Source organism: Bos indicus x Bos taurus, chromosome 1 (genome assembly GCF_003369695.1).
Source record: "Bos indicus x Bos taurus breed Angus x Brahman F1 hybrid chromosome 1, Bos_hybrid_MaternalHap_v2.0, whole genome shotgun sequence".
Classification (NCBI taxonomy): Eukaryota; Metazoa; Chordata; class Mammalia; order Artiodactyla; family Bovidae; genus Bos; species Bos indicus x Bos taurus.
Window position 1 is genome coordinate 136,436,199 of NC_040076.1, and position 20,294 is coordinate 136,456,492.

A 20,294-nucleotide genomic window follows, 5' to 3' on the forward strand; every position below is an offset into this window, starting at 1 on the left:
AAAAAAAGAAAAAGGAAGCCCTGCCTCAGCAGCAGTGCCCTACTATAAACTGACACTGACCTTAGGAAATCTTTCCTAACATGGCTCCCACTGTGTAGTCTTGGACACATATAAAGACAAAAACAAAAGGTAATAAAAAACCCAACTGTGCAAAGATCTAATGAACTAGTCTGATGAGAGGCCCAAGAAACACTCCCTCTCTCCCTTTGACGACCTTAGGAAGCCAAGTTAACTATTCTACCTGCCTCTAATTAAGTAGAATAATTAAGCGTACAGTACAAAGTTCTTCATCTCCAATCCCAGCTCCTAAATCATCTTCGCCTTGGCCTGTTTCTCTTCCTTTCCCTGTTTTTTCTTTCTCTATTGATTTTCTAGGTGAGGAAATTTGAGGATTTTCACTGCTGAAATGCTTGTCAGCACCAAGCTCTTCTAGAACCTAAGAAATGGTTAAGTAACACAGGGCCCTGGACAGTGAGCAGATACAGCTAATCCACACCACAGGAAAAGTTCCACTGAGGCACTTTTGATGAACATTTATCACAAGACATAACAATATGCCAAGCTAGGGAGTTAGTCTCATCTCAATTTATTAACACTGAGTAATCTGGCCTAGAATATTTTAATTTTCATTCCAAACTCTGAGCATGTGACTGAATGACATTTTCTCAGCAGCCACGAAGAAAATCGTAAATGTATTTTTGGTCATTCCAATCTTATTTTGAAATAGTAATTAACTTTATCTCCATCTCCTAAATAAGTCCACATATCAGAAGAAAGGGCTGGCGATGACTTCTGTTCTCATGGTACCTTATTTTATTTGCAAACTGATTAGAGAGGGGCTTGGTACAATCTGAATCTTCTCAAGACTGAAGGCAGGATGGAATAAATTTAAAATTCCAATTCAATACAACATTGTGTACACTCCATGGAGTTTCACATAATGAGATCTGATCATTATTAGAAGTACTTGCCCCTTTTATCAAACAGTGACATGCAACACATCAACAGAAAAGTTCAAACACAAAAAAGAATCGGTAACCCGAGCAATAAATACACATCAGTTCAACCGGCAGTACTTTCACAACAAAAGAACATACCAACTTGATGATGCACTATGAAATGGACAGTTTGGGGGCCAACACAGCTCAGGACTAGTCCAGATTGTCCTATGTTGACTGATGTGACTGCAGGCTTCAGCAATGACCTTCACAATCGACACAGTAACCTGAGGCCCTTTCCAGGGTGGGATTTATACCACCCTCCACTTTGATGGCTTTATTAGAATTTCTGCCCCTTGAGCTGGACCAAGGATGTGAAAAAATTCACAAACCCAAGCCTTTCTCTTCTGCTAAACTTCACTCTCTACAGCTCATCAAAGGTGCTTCTCACAACTCATTCAGAAGCCACCACAAGGATCCCAGTAAAAAGAAAGGCAAGACAGAAATCTATTTAATCCCTGAACTTTTTCTATAATATTAGGAAATGAGGGTGGGGCTGAGGACCCAAATCATTTTGAAAGAAACTCTAGGTCTCTAAAGATAAATCCCTCTCTCTTGTGTATTTTAACCACAGACCACTTGACCCACAGCTGTTAGTACATCAAGGACCACCTGCAGTCTTTTATTCCATCCAGTAAGGTCAATGGATGTGAAGGTCACTCAAGGACAAAAGAATTAGATGATGCCTTCCTAGGGACGCTTATAACCTACATATCTCCCTATTCTTCAAGGTCATATTTTAAGTAAGCTTACTCTGAGCTAGAAAAAAATAAGGCAGATTTTTTAATCATACAATTCTTACATACAAAAAAGGTGGTATTGTGTAAACTTTCTGGGCAGAATTTAAAGAGGTAAAGTTCTTGGGGTGTCTATGAGAACATACTCCTACTTAGAAGCTACAGCTTGAAAGATCTGGAAGAGACTAAGACCGTATTCTAGGTATCTCTCTCCATAGCCAACATAGGGCAGGTGATGGGAAAGTGAGAAGGGAGACCTATGGCCTCTACTCTTATGTACACACATGCACAGCACCACATGTTTGTAAACTCTACAGCTCTGATTATAAATTTTAGTGGATTAATATTGAAGAGGTCACAGTGAGAAAAAAGCAGTAATGTCACAATCAATCCTAAAATTAAAACCATGCAAACTTTCTCCAAAGTCCCTATTTTGGATTAGTCAAGATTTAGTCTTCAGGATTTATAAATTTCTATACTAGCGATAAGGATAATTAAAATAGTCACACTGGTATGAGAAATATTGGGTAGTAATTTTTTCTCTTAATTTACCTACATCATCTCTGGTTAGAGGAGGTTGTAGGGCTGACATTTTAAAAAATACACTATAATTTCAGGCAATGGCAAGAACCACTTAATATTCCTAAGGTTAATTTCAAACTAAAAACTTTAATACCAAAGACTATATTTCATTTTTCAGCATTTAGTAGTTTAATGCTATGACCTTCTTTTTAAACAGAAGCCAATATGAAAATGAGTATTTCAGAATTATTATGTTAAAATAAGTGTGCCAAATGGACAAATATCTGGAGTTTCTTTTGACGCCCAGGCAGCAAAATATCCTTTCCTTTATGGCACCCATATATTTCCTCCCATGAGAATACAAGCCTTAAATATTTAATAAAATTACAGATTAGTCACTGGTAACTTAGAAGAAAAAATATTTGACATGTGAGTGTGCATAGTTGGAACTTCAATCTATTAATCTGACAGAATGGAATAATGCTATCATGTTTCTGATACTGATAATTCTGAGTAAATACTTCTCCACTCTTTATGTACATGTTCAAGATAAACATTTTAATACAGCCATACCCAAAATATAAAGTATGACATCCTGGATTAACTGGGTTAAAAACTGATCAGAGTCCGCTTTGTACTCAGCATACATTCAACACCACAATAGTCCGTATGTTGTCTGGGCTAGAATCAGGGGTCCACTGCACGTCCATGACATCTCCAAGATGGGTAGTTATAATAGGAATCTAGGAAAACTCTCTAAATGCTGTTTTCAATCTAGACAGGGCAAAAGGAAGGTCCATATGGCTACTGCCATATGTCTTAGGAAAGAGAATTGGGTGTGCTTTGGTTTACCTGTGAGGTATCCTGCTGTTTGTGACTCAGAAATAAACAAATCATGTTTCTGATCTTTGAAGGCACTCCAGACTGAAGAACGAGACAGGATTTCATTCACCTAGGGAAGTAAAACAAACTCTTTGAACATAAACCAACTGGATGTTGGTAGATTAGATTAAAAAGAAAAAGCAAACTTCCAAGACAAACCAAAGAGGCCAACTCAGGAAAGGTTCAAAGATGAACCGAGACATTCATCACACACTCTACACCAGGCACATCTCATTAAACCAGACCCAAAGAAATGCCTAAATCAGTCCTCCCTCTAGACTTGAACTCAACTATTCAGACTTATTGGTTTGCATGTAATTTGGGCAGTAAGATATTCATGTGATAGTAACAACTGGCTGACTGTGGTGTGGGCTCATGAAGTATTTCTGAGGAAGCGATTTGGGGACAAAATATTGCAAAATTCAAGCTAAAACTTAAAGCACTCTTTCAAACTATGGATGTGACCTGTTAGAAGGAATCAGTGAACTAAAATAGCCAGGACTGGGTGAATTTAATTCATATGACCATTATATCTACTACTGTGGGCAAGAATCCCCTAGAAGAAATCCTCAGAGTCAACAAAGAGTCTGAAATGCAGTACTTGGGTGAAATTTCAACAACAGAATCTGATCCTGGTTCGTTTCCAAGGCAAAAATATTTAACATCACAGTAATCTAAGTCTATGTTCCAACTGCTGATGCCACAGAAGCTGAAACTTAGTGGTTCTACGAAGACCCAGAATACTTCCTAGAACTACTAACAACACCCCCAAAAAACGTCCTTTTCATCATAAGGGATTGGAATGCAAAAGTAGGAAGTCAAGAGATACCTGGAATAACAGGCAAGTTTGGCCTTGGGGTACAAAATGAAGTAGGGCAAAGGCTAACAGTTTTGTCAAGAGAACATGCTGGCACACCAAACATGCCTTTCCAATAACCCAAGAGATGACTCTACACATGGACATCACTAGATGGTCAATACCAAAATCAGGATGATTATGTTCTTTGCAACCAAGGATGGAGATACTCTATACAGTCAGTCAAAACAAGACCTAGAAGCCACTGTGGTTCAAAGTATCAGTTACTTATTGCAAAATTCAGGCTGAAATTGAGGAAAACCACTAGGCATTCAGGATGCCTAAAGAACTATGAATGGAAGTTCATAACATTGTACAGGAGGCAGTGACCAAAACCATCCCAAAGAAAAAGAAATCCAAGAAGGCAAAATGGTTTTTGGATGAAGCTTCACAAGTCGCTGAAGAAAGGAGAGAAGTGAAAGGCAAAGGAGGAAGGGAAAGATATGCAAACTGAATGCAGAGTTCCAGAGAACAGCAACAAGAGATAAGAAGGCCTTCTTCAATGAACAGTGCAAAGAAATAGAGGGGAAAAAATAGAATGGGAAAGACTAGAGATCTCTTCAAGAAAACTGGAGATATCAAGGGAATATTTCATGCAAGGACGGGCACAATAAAGGACAAAAACAGTAAGGATTTAACAGAAGCAGAAGAGATTAAGAAGAGGTGGCAAGAATACATAGGAGAACTATACAAAAAAAGGTTTTGATGACCCGTATAACCACGATGGTGTGGTCACTCACCTAGAGCCAGACATCCAGGAGCATGAAGTCAAGTGGGCCTTAGGAAGCATTACTATGAACAAAGCTAATGGAGGTGACTGAACTCCAGCTGAGTTATTTAAAATCCTAAAGGTTGATGCTGTTTTAAAGTGTTTTAAAGTGCTGAACTCAGTATGTCTGCAAATTTGGAAAACTCAGCCATGGCCACAGGGATGGAAAAGATCAGTTTTCATTCTAATCCCAAAGAAGGGCAATGCCAAAGAATGTTCACACTACTGTACAACTGTGCTCATTTCACATGCTAGCAAGGTAATGCTCAAAATCCTTCACGCTAGAATTCAGCAGTATGTGAACCAAGAATTTCCAGATATACAAGCTGGGTTTAGAAAAGGCAGAGGTATCAGAGATCAATTTGCCAACATCCATTGGATCATAGAAAAAGCAAGAGAATTCCAAAAAATTCACTTCTGCTTCACTGACTACATGAAAGTCTTTTGACTATGTAGATCAAACTGTATAGATCAAACAAACTGGGAAATGCTTAGATGGGAGTACCAGATCACCATTCCTGCCTCCTGAGAAACCTGTACAGGGGTCAAGAAGCAAGAGTTAGAACCAGACATGGAACAACTGACTGGTTCCAAACTGGGAAAGGAGTATGTCAAGTCTGGATATTGTCACCCTGCTTATTTAACTTATATGGAAAGTACATCATGTGAAATGCCAGGCTGGATGAATCACAAGCTGGAATCAAGATTGTTGGGAGAAATATCAACAACCTCAGATATGCAGATGATACCACTCTAATGGCAGAAAACAAAGAGGAACTAAAGAGCCTCTCACTGCAGATGGTGATTACAGATATGAAATTAAAAGACACTTGCTCCTTGAAAGAAAAACTATGATAAACCTAGACAGCATATTAAAAAGTGGGGACATTACTTTGCTGATAAAGGTCCATCCAGTCAAAGGTATGGTTTTTCCAGTAGTCACATATGGATGTTAGAGTTGGATCATGAAGAAGGCAGAGCGCTAAAAAATTGATGCTTTTGAACTGTGGTGCCAGAGAAGATTCTGGAGAGTTGCTTGGACACAGGGAGATCAAACTAGTCAATCTTAAAGGAAATTAACCCTGAATATTCATTAGAAGGACTGATACTGAAGCTCCAATACTTTCGCCACCTGATGTAAAGAGCCATCTTACTGGAAAAGACTCTGATGCTGGGAAAGACTGAGGGCAGGAGGAGAAGGGGTGGGGGGGAACAAAGGATGAGACGGTTGGATAGCATCACTGACTCAATGGACATGAGTTTGAGCAAACGCCAGGAAATAGTGCAGGACAGAGAAACACGGTGTGCTGCAGCCCATGCGCCTGCAGAGTCGGACACGACTTAGTGACTGAACAAAAATGAACAATCTAGAAAGTAACAGTATATCACATATAAAATGCGCAGTATAAATGACTTGTGTGTAAATGCATACTAAGAGGCAAGACGTTTCTTTCTGGGCAAAAGATTTAAGAAAAAAAAAACAACTTAAGAAATTTCAATGTAGAAGGTATCTTTAAACACATATCAAGGTTCAGATCAAATATTTATGGAGCACTCAAATCATGGGTTCCACAGTGGACACAAAGATGAGAAAGACATTCTCTGTCCCTGAAGTGCCTACAGTCTAGGAAAGGAGATAGATGGTGCCAGATAATACAATGGGAAGCATTAAAGTAGAGATACACATGGGGACCATGAGAGTCCAAAAGACTCTTTCTCCCAACCATGGAGCGAAGCAGTGGTGAAAGTGATTTGTTGTGAATGTGCTGGAGTTTCTACTTTGGAAATTATTGTAATTCTTTCCTTCCCTTGTGAGTGGAAGGTGGTTATCAAGAGTTGCTCCGTTAACTCTCATCAACAGAAATCCAGTGGCAAGTTGAGGGGAGCATGATTGGGGGCACGTGGTACACAGGAATGCCTTTGCTTGGCATTCAGAACACCCACAGGCAAGTTTAATAAACATATAGTTAATGACTGCAATAGCACATGCCATCTCTCTTCTTTATTTTCACCCCAAACAGCTCAAATGATAAGTCTGCTAGAAGAGAAAATGGCATAAAAAATGCTTCTTTAGTTGGAACATACAAACACAGTGGATTCACTAAAGGAAAGCTTTAAGTCAGTTTAAATCTACAGAAGACCATTAGTAAATAGAAATAGTCCAAATACCTATGAACAGATAAATGGGTAAACATGGCATATACATACAATGGAACATTATTCAGCCTTAAAAAGGAAGCAAGTGTTGAAACACACTGTAACACAGTTGTACCCTGAAAACATGCTAAGAGACAGAAGCCAGACACAGGTCACATACTGCATGATTCCACTTATGTGAAATGTCCAGAATTCCTAGAAAATAAGAGTGGTGACTACCAGAAGCTGAGGGAAAGAAGAAATGGGAAATAACTACTTAATAACTATTTTTGGGAACTAGGCAGGTGGTGGTTATAAAATTTTTTTTTTATTTTTGGCTGTGCTCATATTCACTGCTGCACGTGGGCTTTCTCTAGTTGTAGAACAGTGGCTGCTCTCTAGTTGTGGTGTGCAGGCTTCTCACTGCAGTGGCTTCCCCGGTGTACAGGTTTCACCTTGTGCTCTAGGGTGCGGGGGTCTCAGTAGTTGTGGCACACGGGGTTAGTTGTCCCAAGCCATGTGGGATTCTCCACATGTGGCATCAGGGATCAAAGCTGCAACCCCCGCATTGGCAGGTGGATTTTTAACCATTGGACCACCAAGGAAGCCCCACAACATTGTTAATGTACTGAGTATCAGTGAATTTTTCAGTTTAAAAGGGTTAATTTTACGTTATATGAATTTCGCTTCATTTAAAAAAAAAAAAAAGAGCATTACTAAATGGACTATATAATAATATTGAATGAGGAACTCCTCAGAAACAATATTAAGAATAAAACCAATGAGGAAAATAAAATTACTGAACTGGTTTGAACTAGGCGTGCTCATGCAGCTGAAACAATTGTAGAGTGGAGTGTTACTCTCTCAGCTATGTCTGACTCTTTGCCACGCCATGGACTGTAGTCCCCCAGGCTCATAAGTTCATGGAATTCTCCAGGCAAGAATACTAGAGTGGGTAGCCATTCCCTTCTCCAGGGGATCTTCCTGACCCAGGAACTGAAACTGGGTCTCCTGAATTGCAGGTGGATTCTTCACTGTCTGAGCCACCAGGGAAGCCCAGCTGATACACCTTAATACACACCTAATTGATGCTTTTGAACTGTGGTGTTAGAGAAGACTCTTGAAAGTCCCTTGGACTGCAAGGAGATCCAACCAGTCCATTCTGAAGGAGATTAGCCCTGGGATTTCTTTGGAAGGAATGATGCTAAAGCTGAAACTCCAGTACTTTGGCCACCTCATGCAAAGAGTTGACTCATTGGAAAAGACTCTGATGCTGGGAGGGATTGGGGGCAGGAGGAAAAGGGGATGCAGAGGGATGAGATGGCTGGATGGCATCACTGACTCGATGGATGTGAGTCTGAGTGAACTCCGGGAGTTGGTGATGGACAGGGAGGCCTGGCGTGCTGTGATTCATGGGGTCGCAAAGAGTTGGACACGACTGAGCGACTGAACTGAACTGAAGTTACAACAAAAGAGACTTTGTTGGGCTAATAGCCAACACTTTGTAAGTGCTAATGAAGGAGATGAAACTAAAATGATATTCTGTATCTTTTTAAAGATATTAGGGTAGAGTCAGTGAAACTGGTTATCACCATTTCACAAGAACTTCTAGAATTGAAAGTTAATCTTAATCAGCACTAAATGCTCAACATTCTTCTATGCTTAAGAATGTGCAACACGCTATCACTATCCAGAGAAAGAATCCCCCTGGTGACTATCTGTTGTTGTTTAGTTGCTAAGTTGTGTCAGACTCTTTTGCAACCCCATGGACTGTAGCCTGCCAGGACCCTCTGTCCAAGGGATTTCCCAAATAGGAATATTGAAGTGGGGTGCCATTTCGTTCTCCAGGGGATCTTCCTGACCCAGGGAGCAAACCCACATCTCCTGCACCGGCAGAAGGATTCTTTACCACTGAGCTACCAGGGAAGCCCCATTTGAGTATATGGTTTGTGTTTATGAGGCAGGTATGCTAGTCCATTTGTGATCTTGGGATCTGCTCCAGTTATGGTCAACAAACACACCTTTAAGTAGAACCTGAGCTGAAGCGCATGGATCACCAATGGTCAAGACCCCTGGTTTTGAAAATGTCTTGTAGTAATTAACAGATCAAGTTACCTCTGTGCAGACTCACCTGTTCTCCATGCTGCAGGCTTCGAGTCATTGCCTTGAGAGCTTTAACAATCTGAGCCTTTGTGGCTGCTGGGCTGTCCAGATTTTCAAGGCCAATGCCTTCAAGTAATTTTAAAAGGTATGGGACCAAATCTACTTTCAGGGCCTAGAAGAAAATATTAAGTATATATGTGTGTGTATGTATGTGTGCATATACACACACATATGCTTTAGAAAAAAATGTAAGCCATCCACTGAGGAAATAATTTCACTCCCAGGACCCTACCTGGAAGAGGACACTCCACTTTATTTTAATTCCAGAGACAGAATTTGGGGGTAGACGTGGGCATCTAATGATAGGGACATTTTTATTTAATGAGATCTTATTCTCTTTCATCAACTATTCAAATGTTATATGCTGATTATTTTACTTAATCCTCCCCAAATCAAATGATGAAGGCACAATTATTATCGATGGAAAAATCAACACATGAAGGCCTTGGCAGTCAGAGCTAGGTGGCAATGGACTCTGTATCTAGACCTATGAAGCACAGAACCTGAGCTTATAGCCAGTATATTGGTCTGCCTCTTCTAATGACATATATTGATGTGAAACAAAAAAACAATATTAATTTTTTTCACATTCTCTTAAAACATCAACCTTTACAGTCCCCATACATTTTCTATCGGCCTAATAAAAGCTAAGTAATACTCTGGTACCACACAATTTTCAATGCCCACTCTGAAATTCAAAAAGAAGAGGTGACAAAGCAACTAACATTTAGTAAGTGTTCCTCTTTTTATAGATATTGTTCTCAGAACAACATTGTGAGAAGCCATAGCTTTATTTTACAGACAAGGAATCTGAGTACTGCTAAGGCTAAATAACATGCCTGAGCTCACAGAGCCATCAAGTGGCAGAACTAGCTCATGTTCTTTCTAATACAACAACCCACCTAGTCAGTTTTAAGTCTGAACCTCAGAGCATCTAATTATCTCCTTGAAATGTACCCAGTACTTCTAACTTGCGTGAATGAGGAACAGGGATGGAAGTAGGGGTGGGTGGAGAGAGATGCTCTGAGAGGAAAAAGGGCTGGAAAATAGGAGAGCCAGATAATAAAGATGTAGGGCCTTGTATTCGGGTTAAGGATGTCAGATGTAACTTTGTCATCTGGCAGATAATGGGAAACCACTGAAGAATTTTTAAGTGCAAAATAACTTATAAAGAGTTCTATTTTAGAAGGATCGCTTTTTCAATGATTTTTAAATTGACTGTATGGTTTTTGTTCCCTTGATGTCTGCTACTACTTTACATTGGAATCCACCAAGTCTTCTTTTCATTAGTTTTCTTTTATATTCTCCTCGAAAAGGACTATAAAAGTCTTGGCGTGCTTTTCAAATGTGACTTAAGAAACAAAGGAATATAAACAAAAATGAATCTTTCAAAAAGGATAAACCAAATTTTACAAAGCTAAGGATAAATGTTTAGTAAACAATCAAAATTTAAAATTCAAACATCACAAAAGTACTTTGACACTGTTAAGATTTTTGGTAGCTGGCCTACCTTTTCTGTGTGTATATATACATGTTTCATCCGGTATGTGTGTGTGTATATAAAATATAAAATTGTACATGCACCAGCTCACAAGTTACCTCTCTGCCAAGTCAGGGAAGCCAAAATCAGTGCTAAATAAGTGAAAATCTATTTGTTTGGTATGTTGCCGTCCCTAAAATAGGAATCTAGAAAGTTACTTACCTGTGCTACTAATTCACTCTGCTCCTTCTGAAACATTCTATTAATTGCCTCACAGGCTAGGCCAATGGTATCCGGTCGTTTTTTCATTCCATTGATCAGTGGGCCAATGGTCTCCAAAGATGCCATGGTTCGAACACAGAGCTAAGAAAAGAGAAGGTTACTTGTAGAAAGCAATAATTTAAGTAACACAGTAAATACCACAATAATATATGAAAAACCTACATTCAGTTCAAGTTTTGTTTGGCCATGCTGTGAGGCATGTGGGATCTTAGTTTCCCAACCAGGGATCAAACCCACACATCCTGCAGTGGAAGTGTGGAGCTTTAACCACTGGACTGCCAGGGAAGTCCCATCAGTTCAAGTTTAACAATGAACTGAGTCAAATTCAGTCTCCTATTAATCATATCATTTAAACCAGTTTAAGAACCGTTATAATAGCATGCAGTTCATATGGATGAAGGTACGTGGTAGGAAAGGGATTTATTCTGCAATGTTCATTAGTCAGGAAGAGGGAGCACAGATAAATTCTACAGCTTTAAGCTACCAAATGGATTTATCATCAATACCTCGTTTTCAGACAGGGCATGAATAACTCGAATGGCACTCTTAGGAATGGCGTTGTTCCTATGATTCATCGCCTGGATAATTTTGGGAAGATGGCCCAATGGTGGGACCTGATCAGCCAGCTGAGGCTGTGCACTGAAGAGACATACCGTTGCCATTGTCAAAGTTTCCAGAGTCTCTCCCTGGAGGGCATAAAACACATGAACAAGCAAACTGTAAAAAACTGATACAGTCTTAAATTGGTAATTATTTGGTGTTCAAAACAGATTCTAAGTGCTGGAGCTTGAAAACTGATCCACAAATCCTAAAAGAACAACAAACATCTCCATCTTGATAAAAGCATGAATTTAAAGGACTCTAAGAATGTGATATCTGAATCTACACAGATTTTCTCTGGGCATTTCTATTTTACATCTCATTTCTACTGCAGACAGATATTTCTATTTAGAGATCATCTCTCAAAAAATATTACTAGATATTTTTAGGTAATGTTACAGAATTGTCAGTATTGGAGAACATCAATAATTCAGGAAAATGCAACAACTAGTGGAATGTTTTCCCTGGTTCTGTAAAGATCAGAGTAAAGAGAAATCGTGACTATAGAAAGAGATATATATATATAAATATCTGACATACTATTTATATTTTTTTAAAAGTCTTGAAAAGCTAATGATACCAACTAATGATTTCTAAGTACTTTACATTATACTAAGTGCTTCACATTTATCAAAACTCATGAAAACTTCAGCCTTAGAGGCAGATGCTGTGATCTTTCTATGAGGCAACTGAGGCAGAATTGGGAGGTATTACTCCAGGCCACAGGCTTATCACAGAGCCTGTGTTGTTTGATGGATGCCAGGACCATCAAACAACACAGGCTCTTAGCCACCTCGAAAGCCAGCTTTTTTAATTAATTCAACAACAATCACATACCTCAGTTATTTTAATATATAGATTCAAATAACAAAACTTTCTATTTCAGGGTTTATGACTGGCCAAACCAAGACCAAATCTACTTTCTTACTTACTCTTGCTTTCCTGCTAGCTTTTGAACATAGGTACAGGGTTCATTCATTTATCAATAGTTAAGACTTTCCTATCAATTTCTTTAGCTGAGTGAAGATATATGCCCTAGCAGGACTCACTTCCATTTAGATTTCTACATTAAACCTTTAGGTTTCTCCTTAAAAACCACACAATCACTGGAAATGGGATGGCAGAAACCTTTCTGAACCTCTGCAATTGTTCTTCAGACTAAGAAGTTTCACTTTTGATCACGCATATACGAAGTTAAGTGTGGGGGCTACACTAAAAGAGGTATCCAATTCTTAATGTGTGGTCAATGAGAATGGTGTTTTAACAGAAACACTATCAACATATTTAGCAAAATATGTGAAATATCTCACTGATGACAAAAGCTTACATGAGGACTGTTCTTCTCCAGAAGCTCAGTTAACTTTTCTAGCAGTGCAGTAAGAAATTCTCTAGGCTTTCTTAGAACCCAAGCTGGTTGTGCAATAAAGATTCTCAAGAAAACTCCTCCAACAGCAAGTTCACCTTCTGCTTCTCCAAACACCACAGCAAAATCTTCAGGCAACTTTAAATAGATAAAGAATAGTCAAGTTATTTACTAATCATTAGTTGTATTGGATTGGGCAAAAAAGTCGGTTTGGGCACCAAACTTTTTTTGCCTAGCCCAATACATTAACAAGAAAGAAATAAAAAACCCTATTAAAGAAATCTTCATGCAATGAAAGTGAAAGTGAAGTCGCTCAGTCGTGCCCGACTCTTTGCGACCCCATGGATAGTAGGCTGCACCGAGCTCCTCTGTCCATGGGATTTTCAAGCAAGAGTACTGGAGTGGGTTGCCATTTCCTTCTCTAGGGAATCTTCCCAACCCAGGGATCAAACCCAAGTCTCTCACACTGTAGACAGATGCTTTACCATCTGAGCCAGCTTTAAAAGGTCATTAATACAATCAAGTCAAAATTATTTGTTTTATTTTCACTTAATATATTTCAATAAAAGTTCCTTTGATTAAGTTACTCTTTTCAGAAAAAGTCCTTTGATTAAGATACTCCAAAAGTGAAAATTCCTACTTTTTTTTTTAATGTTTAAAACCTTGTTTTCCAGGGGAAGATTTAAGTATCTTAGTAACAAAGCAAAGGATGGCTTTATACTCACTCAGCAGGAACTTAAAACAATAAATTTACAGTAAAATGTAAAATTCCTTCCTCTGAATAAAAGTATACTTTACCTTCCAGTTTACGTCAGGGTTGTCTTGCTGATTTTTAAAGTGCCTTGGGGAAAAAAAGAAGGACAGGACATCAAACTTTAGTCACAAGACACACGTTCATTAACCCTTATAGAGTAAGTCTTGGAGCGGTGACAGACGACGTGGAAAACGTCTGCCTCCCTGGTGCCTCCACCTGCAGGTCCCAAGTTGTTCAGGTGTGTCTTTACTTACTCGAGCATCATTTCTCTAACTGTCGTGGACACTTTATCTCTGGAACTATCGTTCCAAATTAACTCAGGATTTTCATGCGTTCCTTCAAAAATATGGACAGCAGCTTCAGGGTTGTCCCTCATGGCATCCATAAAAACGCTTGGGAGAAATTTCATCAATGTAATTCGAACCTGGATGAGGAAATTTGAGAAAGAAAAAAGACCTATTGAAAACATCTCAATATTTGGTTTGCTTTACATTTCTCTAAGAATGATGCTATAATGTGTGTTAAGGCTGATACGGGCCATAACTAACATCCAAAAGTCCTGGATAACAGATAAACCCTGGTTTATGGTGGCTCAGTCGTAAAGAATCCATCTGCCAATGCATGAGATGTAGAAGACTCAGGTTCGATCTCTGGGTTGGGAAGATCCGATTTCCTGGAGAAGAGGATGGCAACCCACTCCAGTGTTCTTGCCTGGAAAATCCCGTGGACAGAGGAGCCTGACGGGCTATAGTTCATGGGACAGCAAAGAGTCAGACACAGCTGAGTACGCACACACATGCAAAGGTAACAAGACTCACTACGACCTCCTACTTACCTACCTGGGTTAATTTCCTCTCTCCACCTCAGATTTAAGTAACGTTAAGAAATTCAGCAGCACTGGTGTGTGAAGTTCCCAGAGCACACCAACCTACCAGACCCTGCCCTACAGATGCTGTCCCCTCTTCCCAGAAAGCCCTCAGCTGATCTGTCCCTCCACCTCTCCCCAACCCCACCCCACACCCTCACAAATTCTTCTCATGCTTTGTGTTACACAAGTAGTTTTTAGTACCATGTTTTACATTTTACTGTGCCTTTCCCCAAAAAGGATTTAAAAAGCACCTTAAAAAAATAACATCCGACACACACATAGAAACTGAAAATTAGTTTTATAGCTTGTGCTTTTATGTCACAAACTGAGACATAAGGGCAAAGGGAAAATGAAGGTTGGGAAGACAAGTTTTTCCCTCAGATCTCCACATAGTTTTATCTCCTTTGTGTGATTCAAGTCTGTGTTAAATCTCATCTTATAGAAACCTTTCCTGGCCCAGTCTGTCTTGTCAGTGTCTGTATTTTCTATTCCCTGGCACAAGCTGATATTCAAAAAACTTATTTGAACGAATGAGACTAACAGGAATTAGTACATAAAGAAAATATCAAAAGCTCTTTATAAATGCAAGCAATATATAATAAACTTAGCCCTGAACTTCCTGGCAGTCAATGAATCAATGTCAGTTACATGATAGAGAGCATCCACAAAATAGGATGTATGTCACTTCTCTTGGTCAAATTGATCTAAAATGTAAACACAAGAGTGAAAACTATAAAACACCTAGGAAAAAACATAGGCATAGATTTTTGTAACTCTGGATTAGATAATGGCTTTTTATATAATAAAAGCACAAGCTATAAATAGGACTTCATCAAAATTAAAAAAAACAAGAAAGTGGAAAAACATCCACACAATTGGGAGAAAATATTTATAAATCATATATCTGATAAGGGACTGGTATCCAAAATACATAAAGGACAATTATAACTCAACAGTAAAAAGACAACTGAATTAAAAAATGAGCAAAGGATGAGAATAGACATTTCTCTAAAAAAGATGTACAAATGGCCAATAAGCACATGAAAAGATATTCAACATCATTAGGCACGAGGGAAATGCAAAGCAAACCCTGATACAGCACACTTCACACCCACTGCTGCTGCTGCTGCTTCTAAGTCGCTTCAGTCGTGTCCGACTCTGTGCGACCCCATAGATGGCAGCCCACGAGGCTCCCCCATCCCTGGGATTCTGCAGGCAAGAACACCGGAGTGGGTTGCCATTTCCTTCTCTAATGCAAGAAAGTGAAAAATGAAAGGGAAGTCACTCAGTCGTGTCCAACCATCAGCGATCCCATGGACTGCAGCCTACCAGGCTCCTCCGTCCATGGGATTTGCCAGGCAAGAGTACTGGAATGGGGTGCCACTGCCTTCTCCCCTAGGATGACCATATTCAATAAAGTTCTATATAGTAAGTGTTAAAGAAGAGGTGGATATCACCATCAGTGGTGGTATGTAAAAAGGTGCCGCCACTGGGGAAAATAAAAATAGTCTGATAATTCCTTGAAAGGTTAAAAATAGTGTTACCATATTACCCAGATATTCTACTCTCAGAGAAATAAAATACATAGCCACACAAAAACTTGTACACATGTGTTCACAGCAGCATCATACAGAATAGCCAAAAACTAGAAATAATCTGTATGTCCATTTTCAATCAATACATGGAAAAACAAAATGTGGTGTAAGTATAGGGAAGTGACTGCTAAATTAGGATTTTTCCTGGTTTGATGAAAATGTTCTAAAACTGACTGTTGTTGCCCAAAACATTGAATGGTATACTTTATGTGTATGAATTGTATGGCATGTCAATTATATCTGAATAAAGTTATAAAAATGGAAAAGAAGTTTACTGACCCCAGTTCTAGAATCTCTTGTTGTAAATCATTCAATTAAGGAGCTGACACTTTATATTTTTTCCTATATAGAAAATTTAAGTAAAAATATATTCACCTTGGTAAAATTTGTCCCTCATGTATTTCAAAGGTTAAAAAATTACTAAAAAGCTCAAAAATTAATTCTAGTACATATTTTAAACATCTAAAACATTATTTAAATTATAACAGTAGACATTATAGTTATGTGCTACCCAACTCTAGCTTTAAGAAAACTCAGTATTAAATATCAATATTCATGATTTTACGGGCCCTTGCTACAGGCACCCAAATGTAATGTTCCTTATCCATTAACTCTACTGACGACAGATTATTAGCCATATTCCCCAAGTAAAACTATTCCAGGTCTTATGACATATTCTCAGTATCTAAATCAGGAGATCAGGTAAGAAAAAAACACAACTGAATCTAGCTTGTTTTCTGTAAGGGGGTGCTCAGGAGCCTTTATTTCATATTTGGGCTGGCACAGACAGTGCTTCAGTGAGCATTACTTCATGTGAAACTGATTCAGTAACAGAAGAAAGAAACTTTGATTACAACTGTGTCTGGATGCAATTCTACTTAGAAGTATTATTCTAATGGGTTTCTGCTCTACGAACTGAACCACAGTTCCAGAGATCATTTTGTCTTCTCCAGATTTTTAATGAGAGATCTCCCTGCAGAGAGGAGAAGCAAAGGCACTGTAATACTCACCTTCACAAGCCAATTCTCAAAGTGTGAAATCTAACCTAACCTAATCTATCTTCTGTCACAACTTAAAACATACTTCTAAAATATGTTTTGGCTTCTTCAAGGGAGATGAACAGTTTCATCACCATAATTCAAACACACTCTTAAGACTTCTCAAATCTAGTGCAGGCTTCCCTGATTATAATTTTTCTCTAACTAGTAATGCTATGCTAAGTCACTTCAGTCGTGCCCAACTCTGTGCGACCCCGTAGACGGCATCCCACCAGACTCCCCCGTCTCTGAGATTCTCCAGGCAAGAACACTGGAGTGGGTTGCCATTTCCTTCTCCACTAGTAATATATAGGAATAATTCAGGTATGTCAATCTTTCAACTTTCATATCAAGTCACTTTACTATTTCAGACTTTGGTAATCCTCATGAAATTAGTTACCAAAGTAATAGAGCTTTAATAATTTCTTTCTAAGAACCCATTTCGTGCTCACCTTTGGACCTATTAGTTTATCTGCTGTCATTTTAGCAAAAAGTTCTGCTGTCTGGGCTCGAACCTGTGGATGTGTTGAATTGCAGAACATATCTAGTAAATAAATCAAAGCTCCTGTGAAGGAAAAAAAGCATTAGCGTTTATATGCTAAATAAAAAAATATGACTTTTCTAGTCAGTAGAATTTACTTTCAACCTTATTTCAACTCAATGTAGTTGCTTTTTTAAAAAATTGTAAGCCTTCCAAAGCATTCTTCTAGTTTATCAGACTATATAAAGTAGCTCAAAATAAGCTCTACCATTACGAAGTATGACTAGATGAGAAAGCACTTTATACACTACCTCTTGCCATTGCTTCTTTGATAATTTTTGTACTTGATGTCAAAGCATAGAGAGTCTCCAGAACAAGCTGACGACCTGCAGAACAAAAGACATCACAAGAATCGAATCAGCACACTACCTTACATTTACTAGGCATCAGTGCCAGGCACTGAACAAGGTGCTTTACAAAGGGCATTGTACTTTTAACTTCACAACAACCAGCCAGACAGGTATTGTGGTCTTGCTATGAGGAATCTGAGATCCAGTTTGAGTAGCCCGTGAATTCACAATTAGTGAGTGGTATAACTCACTATACCACTGAGGTATATAGAGGTTTACAGAGGTCTGACTCCAAAATCCACTCATAAGCACTATGCCATACTGTCCTCCTACCTCACTGCTCATTCTGCAAACAAAATCTCACCTCCTGACAGCCTGAGGATACTATATTCAGGGATCTATTATTTTTATATGGTGCTAGTATCTTAGAGAAATGAGTAGGAAGTAGCAGTTGCAAGACACTGTTCCAGAGTAAAACAACAGCATCCTTCTGCACAAAGTCTGTGCGCTTCTCACCCCTTCCTTGTCATTGAAGTAGACTGGACAACTGGACTTTACTCTTCCAAAGTCAAGGGCCAACAAGAGACAGGTGACCAGAGGAGTGAAGAGCTGGCAAAGAGGGTGAAGGCTGCCAGGTATTAGGCCAAGACGAAAACCAAGGATGGTAGCCAGACTGAGCTAAGTTAATAGGCAGGAGAATAAACACTCAAAATGAGACTTTTGTTAAAATGAGACTTCTTTTAAGACAGGAAACAATATTTCACTGAAAACCAGTCACTGTTCTAACCATAAGTTCAAAGGAAAACAAGACTTTGGAAGGGACAGAAGAAGTCAATTATTTTATGTTTTTAATGTTCCTGAGCAAACAGTTAAAGATAATTTAGTCTAAAATGTAAATGAGAACAGAGTAGGCTAAGATATCTAAATATCAGCTGTTTTACCAGTAAGATTAAAACCATGACTGCACTATATAAATTCACTATGAATATACTTTTAAACCATGACTTCTGTAACATTCAGTCAGTTTAATTTTGCATTGTTTGTAGCTGTTAAAAACTAATAAAAAAGAAAAACCAACTAAGGCTGTAGGAATGACCCCAAAAAAATAATAACCCGCTAATAACTTTTAAATGCTGCCATTTAAAAGCTAACAAGAATATTCAATAATAACTGAAGTCCACTCAATTCACTGAACATAATACATAACATGTGCAAGGTACTGGGGCAGAAGTTGAGTGAGACTGGTTGCTGCTCTCAAGGAGGTGGACAGGTGTGAAGTCAAGATTAATGTGACTTCTGAAGGGCTGGCAAAGCTGACTGAGAAATGAATGTTGATGGGGAAGTGACAAAGTTGGAGTTATATCACAAGTGTCTTTGAAAAGCAATCTCAAGGTTGATCTAACATAACTACACACTTATGTGAGACATAACTACAGTGTGTAAGGAGTCTATATTATTGCAGGCTGTACTCAAGAAATCAGGTTGCTATATTTTTAAAAACTGATCTCATCTGGTGCTAACAGTTACTATTAGCATCAAATCAATAAAGGACAAATAATGCAGGACTGAACTTTAAGTAAAACATAAGGTGATTTTTATATTAAGCATTTTTTCTACCACACAAGTTTAATTGAGTGTTTTTTTTTACTAAAACATGGAGCATCCGTTAATTCTCAATCATTCATATGTAGCTTATACTTAGCAAATTGAAAATCCTAGATTATTTTCATTTGCTTTTGGATCTCTATCATCTCTTCCAAGTTTGGATATGGGAATACAAAATAGTTAACTTCTGTAAATATAAACTAGGAAGACAAATGAATACAAAGAATACCACTTAAAATATTTTAAAACACTATGTTGGAGGTTTTGCATCATCTATGTAACTGCTCCTCTCTATGCTGACTGTGCTGTGGTTCTGAAAATTCCAGTGAATATACATACTTGATGGTAAAGAATGCAGAAGAGCCAATAAATTGGACAAAACCATTGATTCAGCAATATTGTTGACACAATCTTGGTTAGATGTCACTATATTCACAACCTGAAAATCAATCAATAGGACATTAAGAGTTCTGGAAATAACTTCAAACCTAGACAAATTAAGGCAAATTAGTCAGACCTAAATAAACTTAAAGTTTATTACCAAAATGAGAAAAATGCTTGGAGGACAAAATATTTAACTTTTAGGCAAGAATTTAATTCTTAAAAATTGGCTTTATTACTTTGCTCTTTTGTGAATAAAAAATGTTAATGCTAGTATGTGTGTGTGTTTGTATATATCAGTTTTCTACTAACTTAAAGGTAACAATCAAATATAACAATCTAAACAAATATTTTAGCACCAATTCACAATCCTTAGGCTTATAAGAAGCCTTCAATCCTACACCAGTTCATGCTCCAGAATTATGGTGTACACTA

The 20,294-nt window shown here is 38.3% G+C and overlaps 1 protein-coding gene across 1 annotated transcript in view; it reads right to left on the reverse strand.

Moving 5' to 3' along the window:
* Window positions 1–20,294, reverse strand: part of DNAJC13 (DnaJ heat shock protein family (Hsp40) member C13) — a 163,704-nt gene that overhangs the window by 3,215 nt on the left and 140,195 nt on the right. The window contains 10 exon segments of the mRNA XM_027546014.1: window positions 3,110–3,209; window positions 9,032–9,175; window positions 10,766–10,906; window positions 11,332–11,511; window positions 12,753–12,926; window positions 13,587–13,629; window positions 13,797–13,966; window positions 17,495–17,607; window positions 17,835–17,909; window positions 19,818–19,917. Coding sequence (XP_027401815.1) covers window positions 3,110–3,209; window positions 9,032–9,175; window positions 10,766–10,906; window positions 11,332–11,511; window positions 12,753–12,926; window positions 13,587–13,629; window positions 13,797–13,966; window positions 17,495–17,607; window positions 17,835–17,909; window positions 19,818–19,917 — 1,240 coding nt within the window.